Genomic DNA, 18,660 nt, shown 5'->3' with positions numbered 1-18,660 from the left:
GCATCTGAAACTTTCCTCCAAAAGTAGATTCAGATTTTTATTGATGCCTACCACTCATGGCTACTAAATCCACTACATCTTCCTACTGTTTCCAACTATTGCCTTTAACAGCTGGTAAAACAACACAAAAAATGAATTTAATTTTAGTTTATATATTTGGCAAAGATATTCCACAGAATCTCTAAAAAAACATTTTTCATTACCTGGGACAGACTGTGGGGAGATCTCTTGAACTTCTGGTGTTTTGAATTCAGCAGGCCATACTTGAGTTTCATTCTTAGCTAATGGGACAAAGACATTAAAAGGAATTGTAACGGTGTACCTACCCTGGTTTATTACAAATTTATTTCTATCCCACTTCAATTTCTCAAAGTGAACCAACATGGTTAAATGTGGAAAGCCAATATCTTTAGGAATCAATAATTTTCCATTGCGTGATCAGTACAAGCATCTACCTAGCTATGTTAAACATATGCAATTTTGGTATTGTTTTGTTCATTAAAAATTCCTTTAAAATAAAATTTAAATAATTAAATAGCTTACAAATCAATATTCTCACAGTTCAAAATACCTTTCAATGTTTTTACTTTATCTAGTATTTGAGTACTAACAACAAAAAGGTTTTCAAAATTCAAAGATATAATATGGTTCTAAGGGTCATACAAGCATAGTCTAACAAGTGTTCAAATACAATGGAACTGTCATACTAGTCTTGCCCTTATTTTCCTTTACATTACTTCCAACAGTTCTAGTGGTATAACAATAGCTTTCTATTGAAACAGATATAAAGTCAATCCAGCAGTGTATATAGGGAAAAATAATTAATTTTGACTTGACTATTGTACCTGTTATTTCTTTTCCACTGAGGGCAAAGACAATATGTTTTGTGGGTTTTTTTTCTGGACTACTACTCTTTAAGAAAATAGCATTTTTAAACTATGTAATCAGAAAAAAACTCAAACTCACTAAATATGATATTCTGTGATGCATTATTTTAACTTTCTAAGAAATACAGAATTATTATAGTTTCAGTATGTCAACAAATCATAATTAGTCATAACTTTCCACGTAGCATATGCTTTATTGCATTTCATTGTAGACAGACATCATTCTCAGGCATTGGTGAAAGGTACATATATAGATTTGGCTAATATGTCTTTCTATCAATTACTTTTAAAGTTTAAATTATTTGTCAGAGTAATTTTGTCTTCCAATCAATTATTTTTCCCTGTTTTATGGTCCTTTGCAATCCAGTAGTCCCTTGTGTGTACAACCATGTACTGCATGTTCTCTGGTAAGGAACACATAGTAAACAAAACAGAAAAAAACATCACTTGTCTGCCCAGGGAATTTTGACAAAGGTGTTTTTGTATATTCTTCCATAAAGAGTGGCTTCAAAGTGGCATCACACCAGCTACCTAGTTTAACCACATCAGAACATTTAAATTTAGAAGCTGAAATTCTACGCTCAGTCAGCTAAGGAAGTCAATTGTCTCTAAGACAACCAAAGCTACCTTTGTCTTTTTCCCCATTTTAGCTCATAGCCACATTCTGCCATTTTTACTGCATACACTACTGAATCTTATCTGAAAGCATTTCCTGCAGAAAGATATCACTTTACTGAAAGAAAATGAAAACAAATATAAAGGTTCCATATACTGTAGTCCAATACTAATATTAGAGGTCGTAAATATGGTTTACTGAAATTAAAGGATGTGAAAAATGGATTTTTAAAATATAGTGCACTGAGTTTTATTGGTACCTTTGTCACTTGCACATTGCATACTTATTAAAACCAAGCTAGTAATGATAAACACCTTGTTTTCTATGCTTGCAGTTCAAAGAATATATTAGTAATCATGTTAAAGATGTGATTGATTTTATTACCATGACTGAGAACCAATAATGCCCTGTAATGTAAATACTGTCATTAAATTTTTCCACTTAACTTACATTTGCAGTAGCCATTTATCTGTCAAATGCTGGTAAATACTTAGAGATACTACATTTTAAGGAACTCTGCTTCAGTTTGAACACATTCTTACTTAAACACATTCAAATATTGTTCTATTGTGTAGCCTCATCCCTACAGGTATAAAATATTTTAACAGGAACAAGTACTTCTGTTTTCTTACTGCAAAGTAAGCCAGAGAACACGCCATGGCCAGCAATGGAGTAAATTAAAAGAAGTAGAAATAAAAGGGAAAAAAAATCATCTAGTTGTTTGGAGTTCGAATTAAATCTTAAGACTAGCCAAGCCAAAAGTTATCAGCTTCAGAATTCTACTTAAGGAATCTGTGAAAGATGCATTGGGGCATTATTGATTGTACTAGATAGCTGTATTTCCCATAATTATGCTACTCATAGATTATATGCTAAATTACAGAACTTAAACAAAAGCCTTAGTTTTTGTCCTGCAGATTTCAGGCATATTTGCAAGACATACATGCAACCTGTACTGAAATGTTCTATTTTCTGACTACCATTTTTTCATGGGTTTAATTACAGATAATAAATAAGAATCTTTTCATGAAACAATTTCTTACATACATTCAAACTTGAACTAAAAAAATTAAAATTTACTGAAAATCTAGTCTTTCAAATGGACAAACTTGTGTTTTTAAAGATATCTATTGAAAGGTTTAACCGATTAAAAAGTTACATTGTAAAATAAAAGAAACCCCCTGAAGTCCATAAAAATGACTGATTTCCCTTCTTTCTTCTATTGATCAAAGCTACCACATATTTTTTTTAAATGACTGTGAAATATCTTAAAAATCTGTTTAGATGTCTTTAAGTTAATTTCTAGGAATTCTTCTAAGGTAAACAGAATAAAAGAAGGTAAAAGAGGAAAAAAAAAAAGTCTCTGCTTGCATACTTGAACTCAAGTTGCTATACTTCTGTTAATGTTCACAAACACAAGCTCAATTCATTTCTGCTTACCTATTTTTTCCTTCGATGCTTGAGATATATCATCTATTGTCAGGAGAGGCGGAAGTTTCTGCTGAGTTTCATTGAGTCCTGGAACAATAAGGTGCACTACACAGAAAGATGTGTGCAATTAATTCCGGAAGAGATGAAAAATACATTCTGTCCTCTCATATATATAAGTGACTACTGCTGAACCATTGTGAGTTTAGTCTTAGTATCTGGGAAATGAGTTCTCTCTATTCAGTAATTATTACTCCCATTTGTTGCTATTTCCCCACAGGTTTGTGTCTGTAGATGATATGTTATCACATCATCTTTAAAAAACCCAAAATGAACAACCCCTCATCTCAAGAAGATCTTTGTCACAGAACTTTACTTGTAGTATGAAGAAATTTCTTGGCTTAAATAGTGTCACATCTTCTTTTATATACAGTGATAATGAATTGATACTATTTCCCTAGGCTGTATCATCCTTGAACCAACTGTACCTCCAATAAAATATAGGAAATACTGTGTGAATCACCTGTGAAATATCCTTTGATATGCAAGGAAAAAATTATCAAGACCAATAAAATCAAAAGTATTTACACAGTTCTATTTTTCAGGCAAAGATTAGAAAAATAATAAAAATATCTTCTAGTCACCTAATATTGCTCCTGGCAGAGAAGAAACATCTGAAGTTTTAGATTGTGTCCGATTTTGAATAACTGTGAAGAAAAGAAAAAGATATTAGAAAATAATTTTAAAAAAGACAAAAGAAGACACAAAATCACATCCCAGACAAGCCTCAGCATCTTGAAAACTTCTCTTCAACTTAACAAATGGAGATACAACATCCTAATCTTTATTTATATTCAGTTTAAGATAATGCAAATCTGTATTTCCTCTACATTGTCTCTTAACTGAATCTTTCTTTCCCCTAGCATATCAATTTTATATCCTTGGTGAAAAATGACATTCAATACTTATGTTAATATAGAGCCAGCTCCAGGGCATCTCATTACCCTGCAATTCCCAAGTCTTCAAAAAAAAAGATGCATGTGAAGTAAATTCCAAAATATATTTTACAGAGAATTACTGTAGTTTGTTTTTACACCAACCTGCGTTTTCCTATCCCTTAACTGTGAACTACCTCCAAAGACAATTTGCTTGATTTTGTTACTTCAAATGATTCATGATAGAGTTTCTGTTAACAAGTTTTTACTTGCAGCTCATTTTTTGTCAACTGTCTTTCAGTAGTTAATTTTAAAAGATTACACTACTATACTAACTCTCATTACAAGAGAAAAACAGACATTTCTAAAGGGACATATGTTTAAGTCTACTGTAGATAGATCTCTCCACTCAGGGAAAGGAGAAGAAGGGAGTCTTGAGTCAATAACTGACGTGAATATATCCACAAAATAATTTGGTAGCATCAATCTTATCCATACTTCTGCTCTTCATGCCTGACTAACAGGTTGTGCACACCTGTGAGATCAATGTACTTGGACAATCCATTTGAAGGGAAAAAGAATGGATATTAGCAGAAATCAGAACTGATTGATATCCATTCAATGACTCAACTAAGACATTGTTTTATAATGCAATGTAATAGTTTATTTTATTAGCATAGATAGGTAACAGCTTACTAGTATTCGTAATTAAAGGATAAGATAGTTTTTAAAGTTCCACTTATTGTAAAAGGAAATTTTTTGTGATATTCACATCCCAGTCAGAATTTGGTTTTTATTTGAATTTTAAGTTACTGTAGTGGTTTTGCTTGGGCCAGGTTTTTGCTAGCAGGGTGGCTGCAGGGGTGACTACTTTAAACAAAGATATGTTAGAAGCTTCCCCTGTAGCTGGTAGGGCTAATGCCAGTCAATTCTAAAATGGACCCCACAGCCAACACAGGCCTGACTGATTAGTGATGGAGGTAACACCTCTGTGAATAACAGAAGGAAAAGAAGTTGTTGCACAGTTGCTAAACTGCAAAAGAAACAGGAAATGAGAATGTGATAACGTCTCCGCAAACACTAAGGTCAGTGGACAAGGAGGGGAAGGAGGATGCTTAGACCCTGAAAGAAAGATTCCCTTGTGACCTGTGGTGAGGACCATGGTGAGGCAGCTGTGCTCCTGCAGTCCATGGAGGCCACTGGGAAGCAAAGATCCCCTTGCAGCCCCTGGAGGACCCCACACTGGAGTGGGTGGATGACTGAAGGAGGCTATGACTTCATGGGAAGCTCACCCTGCAGCAAGTTCCTGGCAGGACCTGAGACCTGAAGAACTGTGCTCTCGGTGGATGACCCACACTGGGTGCAGTGTGTGACAAGCTGCCCCTGTGGAAGGCTCTGTAGCACATGGGAAGGACCCATGTTTGAGAACTTTGTGAAGGATTGTCTCCCATGGGAGGGACCTCACACTGTAGCCCTGGGAAGTATGAGAAGACCTCCTCATGAGAAGAAGCAGTGGCAAAGTCCATCTGTAATGAACTGACTGCAACCCCCATACACCTGCGCTACCTGGGGAAGGAAGAAGAGTTGTGGGAAGAGGGAGGGGTGGGGGAAAGTGTTTTAAGATTTGGTTTTATTTCTCATCTCCCTGCTCTGATCATTTACTAATAAATTAAACTCTTTTCTCCCCAAGTTGAGTCTGTTTTGCCTGTGATGCTAATTGTTGAGCAATCTTCCTGTGCTTATCTTGACATACAAACCTCTTGTTATATTTCTCTCTCTCCTGTCCAGTTTAGGAGAGATGAGTGATATTACGACCTGGTGAGCACCTGACACCCAGCCAGGACTAAACCACCACAGTTACTCTTGCAGAGCATAAGAATCCTTAAAAAATAAAACAAATATGTTTACCTTGTTTGATTATTGTGACAGGGACCAACTTCTTATTATCACGCAGTGTAAGCTGAGAAAAGAGAGGAAAAAAGAAAGTGCTGGGATAACTGCCATAATAGTAATTGAGCTTCCTTAGTAACAAAAACAGAGGGCTCTAATCCAATACCGTGCCTGTCCCAAGTTAGCACTGGATATGGCTCTGGCCCTAGTCACTGAAGGTTACACTATTGCCTCAGTTCCCATGGGCTAGTATAGTAATATTGCATTTTGATCTTTTTTTTCAGCTTAAGATGTTTTTCTTCACAAAACCACATTATTTGACAGCTTAGGAAACCCCAACTCTTTTTTTCCTTCAAGAATTTCTTGAGCACTCACCAGGGAACAGTCAAAAAATCTAAGAAAAGTTGCAATTTAACTACAGCGAAATATTTGAAACATAGAACTAAAAATTTGGTCAAAGGATATTATTCTAGTATAATGACCAATATATTTAGAACAAAAACTATTCTAGGACTAGGTGTGCATTTGAAAATTATCATCACTCTCGGGTGCACAGTCTGCTTAAAACAGATTAACTCAGCCATTTTATTAGATGAAATTGTTTTGAAAGTATAATTGGTCACCCACACCTACTCTTCTCAGATTTTATAAAAGATATTTGGACTTTTCTGCTGTTCACTTGGCTTTACTTGTTGCCCAAATATGAATCCTTTCCAGTATTTTGAGACCATGGAAATGGCAATACAGGAGTGCATCCCACAGTTCATAGAATCATAGAATGGTAGGGGTTGGAAGGGACCTTTAGAGATCATCTAGTCCAACTCCCCAGCAGAGGAGGTTCAACCTAGATCAGGTCTCATAGGAACATGTCCAGGCAGGTCTTGAAGACCTCCAAGGAAGGAGACTCCACACCCTCCCTGGGCAGCCTGTGCCAGGGCTCCATCACTCTCACTGTAAAATAGTTTTTTCTTATATTTAAATGGAACTTTTTGTGATCCAGCTTCATCCCATTACCCCTTGTCCTGTTGCTAGATACCATTGAAAAGAGGGATGCTCAAACTTCCTGACACCCACCATTTAGATAGTTGTAAATATTAATAAGATCCCCCTTAGTCTCCTCTTTTCTAGACTAAACAGCCCCAGTTCCTACAGCCCTTCCTCATATGAAAGATATTCTAGTCCCCAGTTATTAAGAGGAAGCAAACAGCTGATACCAAAAATTAAAAATCAGTATTCATTACCACATGTCGGTACTAGGAACAATGTTGGAAAGCTATATAATATAGTCAGATGATGAGAGGAGATAGATTGCAATGTCAACAATATAAACATGTTGACCATGTTAAAAGTGGATTTATTTTTTCTTCCAGTTGTATCTGAGTTACAAGAAATAAAGTAACTCAATTACCTCTCTGTTAAATGTACACCACTGAAGGTAGAATCAGTTAATGTCCACTTTGGACTTCATGACATCTGCTCTACTTCATGTGAATATTCAGCATTTCATGACATAGCTGTAATTATTTACCTAAGAAATATTTTTTTTTCTCTAAACAGTGAAAAAAAAACTTTTAAAGCAATGGTAGGGTACATATCAAACACATGCCAAAATCTAAGAAGCTGGAAGAAGGCAAATCTCAAAAAAGTAAGATGTTCTTTTACTCAAGGAAAGAAATGAATGAGGATGTTTATTCTATGACAGCCATTATCTTCGGCTACCTAATAACAGTTTTGAACTGGCTTGAACACACTTTGAAATTAAGTGGAGGTTTCAGTCATTGTCATTAATGAAGGATATAAAATGATCTTCTTTTTTACTTGCTTACTATATTGCCTTAATTATGAATAAGGTTTACCTTTCTATTTTACCTTCTAGCAAAAAGAATGTTTTGCAGACAATTAGCTTTCGAAGTAAACCTGCTGTTCATGTGACTAACAAATGGGATGAAATGCATCTATTGAAAGACATTATTCAGTTTCTTGTATTTCTCATCAGGAGCCCTACAATCAAATAAGATGGTCTCAAGTTCTAGTGAACACTCATGGAACTCCAATGCAGAGCTTCTAATCCTAATTATTATCAGTCCTTTTACTAGTAAAAGGTTCTTATATTGATAAAAGCATTCTTTCTTTGATGAATAATAATGATGACTGTAATTATGAGAATATGAAAGTGTTAAATATATGAAAATAAATTCAAAATTTAGCTTCTTACTCAAAATAAAATCATTGACATGAAATAAGTGTTCCACAGCTGCTGTAATTACATTGCTCACTTGCACAAATCTGCAAATGCTGCACTTGAAACCTACCACCATGTTGTCAATATTCTCAGTCTCCATAAAGGGACTACTTCAGGTACTTCTATGTCCAGAAAAATTTACTACTTGGACAAAATTTTTAAAAAACCTCATCATATCATCCATAAGAATGGCATTGTATTACTGAATTAACAGTATCTTCCAGAGAGAGAACATAAAGCATATAGATATTAGTAACATTAGTTATTACAATTACTGTGGCATCTCCATGAATGAAGATGGCAAAGAAAGTTTTTCTTACTTTCAGAGGAAAATTAGAGATGTAAACTATGCCATAACTCAAGCAACTTAACTTCCAACTATATACCTATGGCATATTGCATAAATGACTGCAGTTCTTAGACATTCTGTCAAACAGCATGGCAACACTACTTTAAGAGAAACTTGTTCTTTTTGACTCTCTTACATTCCGAGGTTCCAAAAAGTCACAAATAACAGGCATATATGCAAGAGACTCTTCAAGGAAGCATGGATTAAATAAGTTTTGGAAGAGCAGATATGTTTAACAAATAATAGAAATTGAGAGTTCTGCTTTTTGGCTTGAAAAAAAAATCAAAGACAACCCCATCTTTCAGATCAACATCAATTTCAGGAACCTAAGCAAACAGGAGAGAAAATACGTTTCTACTGCATTCTTTCTACCCTATTACAACCCATTGTTTATTAAGGGTAAAAAGAATGACCATCCATAGAGCTCTCCTTTTGTTTCCCTTTCTCATTAGCTGTGGCTCTCACAGCCCCAGGAGCTTAGTCAAACTTAAAGGATGAAACTGCCAAAAGAAACACAAGCTGATATGTGACCGATGTTGAAAAAGCAGAATGACTAGATGGATTGGTAATGTTGCTTTAGTAAACAGCCTTTAAAAGTGTCTGCTTGCAGAGAAGAGTTAGGACCATGCTGATATAAGCCAATTGTGTCTTTGGAGCAAAATAACACACAAAGCTTGGCCTAAATTCTGGCTTTGCACTGATGATATGATTGCACCACTGAAATATATCCCACCTAATACTGTAGAAACTGAAGTAATAACATAAACTTACGACCTGGCCATTATCTGCTTCCCAGCCTTAGTTTTATGGCTTTTTGCACCATTAAAGTGAGAATGATGACAAAATTTTTAGGACAATCTATGGAATGTTTTCATGATATTTCTGTGGAGGGTGATAAAGCAGTACTGCTCTGGAGCAGAGCCCTGTGAAGTTTACTAAAAAGGCTAGATGTTGGCTCCAGTCCTCATTTCATGCTTAAGTTGTGCAAATATCTGGAAAACTGTTTTAGTTAACTTTCTCAGGACTTGTCTTACATAAATAGAACCCCTGCTTCCATAGAAGCAGCATAACACCTAGAATCCCTGCATACAAGGTTTGCTAAAAGGAACAAAGGAACTCAGCTTGCAGTCCATATGCCAGAATTAATTGGACTTGGGCTGTCATATATAACCTTAAGATGCTTGTAGGACTAATGGGAAGAACACTGAAGTTGATTTCATCAGCTTCAGTACCTTGAATACATAATCAGTCATCTTCATATTATTCACAGATGGAATATTTTCTCTTGAATGTGAGACATGATTATGTTTCCAATAACCTAAATATTATACTGCTCTAACTCTGTATGTAATGCTATAATTAATGTATTACTGGCCTAAATGCATACCTAATTATTCCTCCAAGAACATCTATGTAATGGACTGTCGTTTGATGCTTGAAGGAATTCCAGCTCTGATAATTACAGACTGTTTATTACAATATGAAGAATGAACAATAAGAAAATATATATGATCATTTCCTAGCAAGAAAACAGTTGGAAAATCAGAAAAATACAAAATACAAATGTGGTATTAAATGTAAGACTCTTTTACATACCTGTGTTTGGGCATTAGGTACCAACTTGTACATATTCTGAAGTTGTCCATTTACTTTTTTATCTGATTTGACAGAAAGATAAATACACAGAATTACTTTTCATTTTATCCAAAGCAAAGAAAACCAAGTTTATTAACTTTTTTCAATTGATAAGAAGTTTAAGAGGCTTGATTACAAAGTATAAAAACATACTATGTAACAGTTTGGTTTGGTTCTGTTTCTCCAGGTTAATTAATTCATCTGCAAAGCCTCCTCTTCACATTCTGACTGAGAGGAAACAAAGTGTATTCTCCTTGTTATACAACAGAGGGTAAGAAAGCTGAAGTGGATTTTGAGACTTGCTAAGGATAAGTGAGAGCTGTCAAAGAGGCTGGCACTAGAACTGGCTAAAAGCAGAATGTTTTAAGGTCTCCAATAGTCAGTCTTGGTTTTAATTGTTTGCTTCTAAAAGAAATATTCACTTAATACTGGCAATATAGAGCAGACATATCACTTCTCTTTGGATCTGACATAGTTTCCTTTGTCTCAACATACGAACAAAGAGACTCAATTTTTCTCTTAGACTATTCATCTTAGCTGTTTAGTATTAGAAGCTTCTTGTGATGCATCTGTTAAATACAGATAAGAAACAACCCCTTTCAGCACCTTTTATATTCAATATCTTTTAAATTATATATATGCTTCAAACTTTTTCTCTATCTTCCACCTTTACACTTTTCTGCTCCCTTTGCATTCACAGGAATGGAAACAAGAGTCAAGACAAATGTATTTTTTCACAATTCCATCCAAACTAGATAAGCAATAGGAAAAAGAAAATAGATTTCAAGAAATATCAATTTGGAGACATTTTAGTTAATATGGTATTCTGAAAAAAAACAAAGACAAGGGAAAACTGACAAAAGTTTCACACTGACTTCATGGTAAAATCATGTTAAGAGGGTCAGTAATAGCCTACTTTCATGTCTTTTGATAACTTTTGGTGTAAAAAATTTGAACATTTGCCACGCCTTTTATGTCTTCCTCAAGTCACGAATTAAAACCAGATTCACCTCCCAGCCCCTCCCAGAATGTTTAGTATATTACAAAAATTTGGCCTGTGTGTTCAACAAATACAAGAGCATGCAGCAGGAATTACAGTTTATAGCAATTCATATATTTTTCAGTAAGGAAATAAAATGTTCAGAGAAGCATATTCGGTTTAGGTTGAAGAGCTTTTTAATGAGAAGACCTTGAATTGTTGAAAAACTGTTAAGTTAAAACAGAAAAATGTAGCCATTGGTGCTGATTGTGAACTCCTATGCAGATGTATAGTTACAAATTCATAATAGATGTTCACTCTTTATTTGATGTTCTCTAACTACCTACTACAGACTAGTGATATGAAAGGCTTGGATCTGACAAGTGTTGACACCTTTCCAATTAGAAGATACTGTTATCAGTAGATCAGACTGTAAATATAAAGAAGTATAGCAAGCTCCCTGTATTTAGTTGCTGCAAAAGCATCTACTGAATACACAAGTCTATGTTCTAGCAAAAAGAAATATAATTTAAATTGAACATGAACTCCTAGAAGAAAATATCTTTTAATCCAACTCCATCTCACTTACATGACTCTCCTGGCCTTTTAAAAATGTATAGTGTCTGTAAGAAACAGCATTTAGAAATACATTATATGCAAATGGAAAATTTGTTGATGTCAGTGGACATTTCAATCAGTTTCCAACACAGTATTAAACAAGAAACACTATGAACTCTTCATTCCCTTTAAGTTCTCAAATATATTCCAGTGCTTGCCCTACAAGGGACTTTAAAACATTTAAAAATGTAGGAAAAGCAACCATTTAGTAAGCCTCGTTTAGAGATGGGACATAGAAGAGGTTTTTTGTGAGGCAAAGTTAGGAAAATACTACCACCATTCTGCACTTTAAGTTCATAGTACAATGACATTGTACTGGCATTATTTCTACTTTCTGTAATTCCTAAATAAAAAGTGATTTGGAGCATAAGGGGTAGTATTTAATCAATGAAAATCAGATGAATATCTTTAATTAATGCCCCAAAATAAGAAAGAATAGTGTCAAATTGAGTAGCTATTTATTAATTATTGACAAACACTTACTAGACAGAACTGTCTTATGGTTGAAAGTCTTGCTCCAGATACTATCCTCTAAGTTGTCTTTAACTCCAAATTCATAAAGTGTATTTGGCTTCAGATTGTCCACGACCGTCTCTGTAACTGGGCAAAGCTGAAAAACCCATTTCTTGTCTTTATCTTTTTCTCTGTAGCGAACTGTGTAGAACCTGCTTGACCAAGAAAAAAAAAAACCAAAAAACATAGAAACTTAACATAGAAACTCAATACAACCATTTTTGTTAGGAATTACTAAAACAACTTCTATCCATCATTGTTCTTGTTCTTGCTGGCCCCTTATGGATATCAGATACCAGAAAGCCAGCATATGTTTCCTGCAAACATAGAACTATCTCAGTCATCTCCTAGATACCTGTATGCTCCCCATCATACAGACACTGGAATAGTATACACAGACCAAAAGAACAATCTCCTTATTCACAAACAACCATGTGTCTGAGGTTCTGACCACAAACCACAGACTCATTTTGCAAGCAGTTCCTGTGATTCTGACATATGCTAGAACTAGTCAATTGAATCATGAGCCTATTAGTCAGGAAACCTCAACCAATTTCTCAAAATCTTCTATATCCGTTGAGGGGAAGGTGTTCCCCTGAAAATTAGTCCAAAAATATTCTCAAGGGAAAGCCAGTAATAGTTGACATTTATATAACACATTCCTCATTCAGTGATCCTATTATGTACTGCCTGCACTTCAAACAAGAAAATAAACCAAGACATTACTTCCAGCAGTTTAAATCAATAACGTGATGAATGCTAAGACATTATGAAATTAAAAAACAGTTCTACAGAAATTGCCCAATTCAGTCAAGAAGCACCACCCTGAAAAAGTATGACTGCAATGCTAACCAGTTGAAAACACAATGTAAATGGTGACAGTTAGGCACAATATCTCTGCTGCCTGCTACAAATCTCATTTTCAATATACATACTGAATATCACTGTCAGAATGGGGTGGGCTTTTCTGTTGTTGTAAAAAAAAAATATCTCAGAGAGATTTAGCAGCTTTCAGTATTGCTGGAAATTGTTACACATAGCATAAATAAAACATATCCATTGTCCATATCCATCTTACACTTGCACCAGCTGAAAAAAAGATGAGTTCCACCCAACTGTATTTTTCCACACTTCAAAAAAGCAAGTTAAGGCTTTATAGCAAACATAACTCTAAAACGTGCCCAAGAATCATTCAGAAGCTAAAATAAGAATTTTGGGTTCTGAGATTTAAGACAGGTACTATATAGGAAAATGTATGGAAAATACCTTAAGAAAAACCAGTAACAAAAAAGTTCTTTAATCAACTGAAAAGGTATCAAAAGGTCCAGATGAAAATGACTTAATTAACCAAATATAAAACTCTCAATCCATAAAGCTGCTTTTGTCAAAGTTACAGAGGAACATTTCCAGAGTACATATGTGAAAGATTACTGATGACTACGTGGAAAATCTCGCTTCATAATTTAAACACAACCTAAGGCAATTATGAAAAATATTTTCATACACAAAGAGTCACTTTATTTACATATTTTATCTTACAGTTGTCAAATTTACTTTCCTGGCACCAAAAATAAAGATTTTTCTGTTGATACAATTCAGCTTGTTCAGATATCCTGACAGGTTGAAAAAAATTAGTATTTCTGTTAGTTCACATAACTTTTTTCATTAACTGTAATATTTTGCTTTCAAAACAAGCCGTAGTCTAATCCAAACCTTGAAAAAGAAATAAATATGACTAGTAGTGAATATCTTCTCTCCTTAACGATTCCTGGACTACCAAGAAATAATCCGCATCCTTTCGTCTGGGGGCTATGATCTACTGTGGACAAATTTGACATGTCAAGCAATGGATCTGTCACTTGGACTGACAAAGAACACTTTTAGCAATAAATTAGTTGTAATACTAAAATGACAAAAGTTCTCCTTCTTTATCCTATCCTCTATCCTTTCATACATAGTCACAGAGACATTAACAAAGAACAAAAGCTTATTTGAAATCTCTGTCACTATCTTGTAAAGGACATAACAGTAACAAGCAAATTCCATCTGCAACATAAATGCATCTTGCTGGACCCCATTCATTCTCTTGATAAGGGATTTAGAATAAGTATAGATAGATATATGACCAAAATGTGAATCAGGAGTAATCATCTTCTTCCTAGCTTGCCCTAAAGAGGAAATTTAATTTGTTTTCACCTTCATCCTTACCTTTCCCTGCTTATTTTAGTTGAATGGAGTAGAAAGTGATTGTATGTAATAGAAAAATAAACAGTACACAAATTCATTTGGGTTACTGAACAGTCTTAATGAATAGCTGCATTCAAAGTAAGGAGCAAAAAACCCCACCAAAAACTTGTTTGTAATCAATAGGTTTTAAAGTGGTTGCTTCCATTTGCTTCTACTGTAGAAAATGTCCTGGTTTCAAATACTTTCTCCACACCTCCCTAAAATGAATTAAAATATTGAGAACTCTCATACATCAAAAAATATCTTTCACTAAAATTCAAGACTCTTAAAAAAATATGACAAGAAGATTTTCATAAGCATGCCAAACTCTGCCATTGGAAATAGAAAATTATAGCCGGGAAGAAACATGCTCTCAACTCCAAGATTTCCAATCCTGTAAAAATTTCACCAAGGGTGTAATAATTTCAGTGGAAAATTACCACAATGAATACTAAAAACACTGATTGTGATGACAGAATTTCCTCAACCATTTCAATAAAAAGCAATCAAAAATGAAGTTCCATTTAACAATTTGCAAATCAGAATTGTTTGGGTATTAAAAATATCCAAATTGTAAACAACATGTATTTCTGGGGAAATGCAATCATTTGTTTACAGAGTATGAATTCAGAAATGCCAAGTTTTGTCATGAAAGAACAACAATTCATTGTTAAATCAGACCAACAAGCTGCCAAATACAGTGCAAATACAGTTCCCGTCTGAGAACATTCTACTGATTAAATTTTGTTGTCATTTTAATTTCTCCCTTTTTCAAATGTTCCTTTCAGAAAAAATACAGTACCAAACAATCAACACATATAATTGAAGACACGAGAAAGCAATAAAATCCAGTCACCACTCACGTATATCAATCCCCCTGTGGCAGTGACATACACGCACAAAATTTGCGCAGCTGGCCTGCTGTGTGTGTCAGAAGCTGCAAAACTGCTTCTCCTAGACTGCAAACATTTAGAGAAACCTTTCCATAGATTGCCACAAGAAATTATAGAAGGTAGGCTGAAATGGACTACAGTCACACTCACACAGAGGGGAAATGCATTCTCCACTGTTTCTCAGATAAAACACTTGCCCGTTATCTCTGTGAGGTAAAAATATGAAAAACAGATTGTATACTGCAGGGCTCTAATAGTGAATATGAAATTAATACACTATTCAAGAGTAATTGGAAGAGTCCCAGGAATGCTATTCACAGCCGGGAATGCTAGTTTACTGTTTGCAGTAGGTGGCACACCCTGTTACACTGGGTGAAAATTTAATCTAGATTCTCAGCAAAGACAACAAATTAACAAATATTAATCAAAAGATTTCAGTGTTCACTTCTCTTGCACCTAGCACTCTGTAAAAAACTAGAGCATTTTTGTTAAGCTCCATAAAAATTCAGTTCTCACCCTCTCTCCTTAACAGGCAATGTTTCACTCATTTCCCTCATTGAACTCCAAGCAAACTACTGGTGAGAAATTTTACCTCCTCCCTCTTTACTAGACAGCTGAAAGGATAATCAACTCCAACAGTTTAAACAGAAGGTGTCACGGGCAGGTGAGGAGTGCTGTTCCACTCAGAGTTACTTACTGAAATAAAGCCAACAACAACAAAAAAGGCCACCCATGGAAAAGAAAACCTCTCTCCATCTGCATTTCTGCAACATTATATGTTTAATGCTAGCATTCTTGAAACTCTCTATATTAATAAGCTCTAAATATTCTTTTAAAATATTCCAATTTAACTTGCTTCTAGGATGCTCACAGAACATGAAATATTAGTAGAAAGTCAAAAGCAAAACCAATCTCACTGTTCACAAGAGTACAATGCTACTCCACAGGCCAACAACCCTAGTGATTACTATATCTACAAAGCCTATGTAAAAGATTATCATCCTGATACAAAAGGATGTTTCTATCTTTTCTGTATTTTACACAGGTTGTTGGGGTTTTTAACTCTACAATGAAAGGCAGTAAAACTTATTCCTTCTCAGCTTACCTATTCTTTCTCAGCTATTCTTTCTCAGCTTAGTCTTATACTATATAGAAAATCCAAATATGATGACCATTTCAAAGAAACTCAGAGGGTGTTTTCTTTTGAAATTAAGAAAATCTCACTCACTGCTAAGAGAAGCAAAATTCTAGGATAGATAGGCAAAATTTAAAGTTTTTATATATCAGTATGAATGACACTGTCTTGCCAAGAATTCCAGCGCTATTTTTCCAATTGTTAACCAAATCTCTTTTCAGCCAGATTCCCAGAAAATACTTGCACGGTCAAATATTTGGGCACAAACAATTAAATACTGGAAATCCTATAAGGCAGATGGTCTTATGAGATTTCAAGATTAGGTCAATTTGTATAAATACCATGGGTTTATTTGGAACCAGATCCAAACCAGAACTCCAAACAGTTTAATCACAACTATTTCAGTCACACATAACACTAAACAAACAATTAAGCCTTGGAGATAGAAGAACATTCCTGCTCTGTGATTTTGTGTTGCCATAGATAAAAAAATTATAAAACTCATTTCACTTGTATGCATAGGAATGTAACCAGACTTTAAAAAAGGACTATTAACATACACATATATTTATTTGTTTATAGTTAGTGTTCATTAGAAGCACAGCATCCATTTAGTGTTAGAAAATAAGAAAAAAAAATGGTTTTAATGACATTTTTTCAGATATTGAGTGTTTTACAAATCGGCACGTAAAGTTGATTATATTATTTCCTTTTTACTGCCAAGTTTACAGTAAAGTAACAGACACGGGCATATATAAAAAGATGGAAAGAATTACATCACTGATGGCTACCAACTACGTTTGCAAAGCAATTTCTAATTTAGTTTTCATGATCACTAACACTCACTTTTTAAAAGTTTTTTACAAGAATAACTGAAATATTAAAGACAGAGATTCTGAAGAATGAAAGGCTTACCATCAACAAATCTTTCCCCATTTAAACAAGCTTTTAGCATGTATTCCCACAGCAGTAACACAAAAACATCTGAATCTAAAAGTTTATTTGCTGCAGTGGGTTTTCCTTAAGGAATTCCACTAATTTTAAAATACATTTTCTATGACATTTGCAAAGAAATTATTGTTAAATTAAATAGTGACACAAATTTGTGGATAGGCACAAAGGGAGATGAGTGCAAATATCTTTCTTAATTTAGGGTTTTTAAACCATCTATTTCTATGTGCTCTACAATGTAAAAATTTAGTATGGATTTTTCTGTTTTTCATTGAAAAAAACATACCTTCTGGTTTTAGATTTCTATTTTGCATGTATTTGAAAGAGTGTTTTATTTCTGTACAATCTACTCAGTATGATAAAATACAGTATTCCATCTACAAACCCTGTTTTTTGCTTTAATGGAAAAAACCCATTTTCCCATGACCCCCCTCACTAAGGAACTCAAGGTGAATCTCCACCTTTTTTGTCCCCCTGCTCCATTTTGGGACCTGTTGAGTTGCTCTAATCAGGGAAAAAGGCAAACAAGTCTATACAATAGTCTGTACTCTCTTTTCAAGACCTAAATGGACTGTAAACAAAATCCAGATATGTTTATTACAACAACTCTGTCTAGTAATGGTTGCTTGAACACTGAAATGCAGAGATTGCAGAGAGGAAACAATTCTCTCTCCTCTCTTTGAAATATAAAAAAGAGTAACTAAACATGATTGTGCAGTTGGTTATCATGACTTTGTCATCCTACCTCTGGTGTGACACAGTTTTCACTAGTTACATAAAACTAATTATTTGAGCATTTGGGTTTGGATCTTTTTGTTTTGTTTTGCATTCTAACACAAAGATTCTGACCAGAAATGATAGCTGCTTCAAGAAGGCTTTAAAATTTGTTCTTGCAAAGAACTTTGGCCCACACAAATGGCAGTGCTTATCTTTACTTCCACAAGGAATTTGGATTTAGGGTTATCTTGTGAGAAATATCTAGCACTCCATTGGCTTATGTCTTTAATCTCTACAGAATTAAACAACCAAAGAATGGTTTGTCAAAAAAAAAAAAGTTGCAGAAACTTTTTCCTCACTGGAATTTCTTAAAAAATCAACTCACAGGTAAAGAACACACGTGCCATCAATAAGCAGGCAATAAATTTCACTGAAACAATAAAAGATATGTATGCTGTTTGAGAACATGGCATATTTTACATAAAAATAATTTACTCTCAAAACCAGATCTTCTAAGGAATATCCCACTGAGGTCAGACCCACATCTTAGCCAACAGATCCATGCTGTTCCATATGGTTTTCATCTTCTGAGTCAGTAACATATTCAAATAACTTCTATTATACAACATTTGTAAAAAAGCCTAAC

At 34.4% G+C, this 18,660-nt stretch overlaps 1 protein-coding gene across 1 annotated transcript in view; it reads right to left on the bottom strand.

The window, feature by feature from the left end:
• Positions 1 to 18,660, bottom strand: part of ABI3BP (ABI family member 3 binding protein) — a 144,467-nt gene that overhangs the window by 95,476 nt on the left and 30,331 nt on the right. The window contains exons 5-10 of the mRNA XM_062004165.1: positions 12,063 to 12,244; positions 9,944 to 10,005; positions 5,775 to 5,826; positions 3,576 to 3,638; positions 2,944 to 3,039; positions 204 to 281 (exon numbers count right to left, since the gene is read on the bottom strand). Coding sequence (XP_061860149.1) covers positions 204 to 281; positions 2,944 to 3,039; positions 3,576 to 3,638; positions 5,775 to 5,826; positions 9,944 to 10,005; positions 12,063 to 12,244 — 533 coding nt within the window. The remainder of the gene's footprint in view (positions 1 to 203; positions 282 to 2,943; positions 3,040 to 3,575; positions 3,639 to 5,774; positions 5,827 to 9,943; positions 10,006 to 12,062; positions 12,245 to 18,660) is intronic.

Source organism: Colius striatus, chromosome 1 (genome assembly GCF_028858725.1).
Source record: "Colius striatus isolate bColStr4 chromosome 1, bColStr4.1.hap1, whole genome shotgun sequence".
NCBI lineage: Eukaryota > Metazoa > Chordata > Aves > Coliiformes > Coliidae > Colius > Colius striatus.
This window is presented reverse-complemented; position numbering and strand designations above follow the sequence as displayed.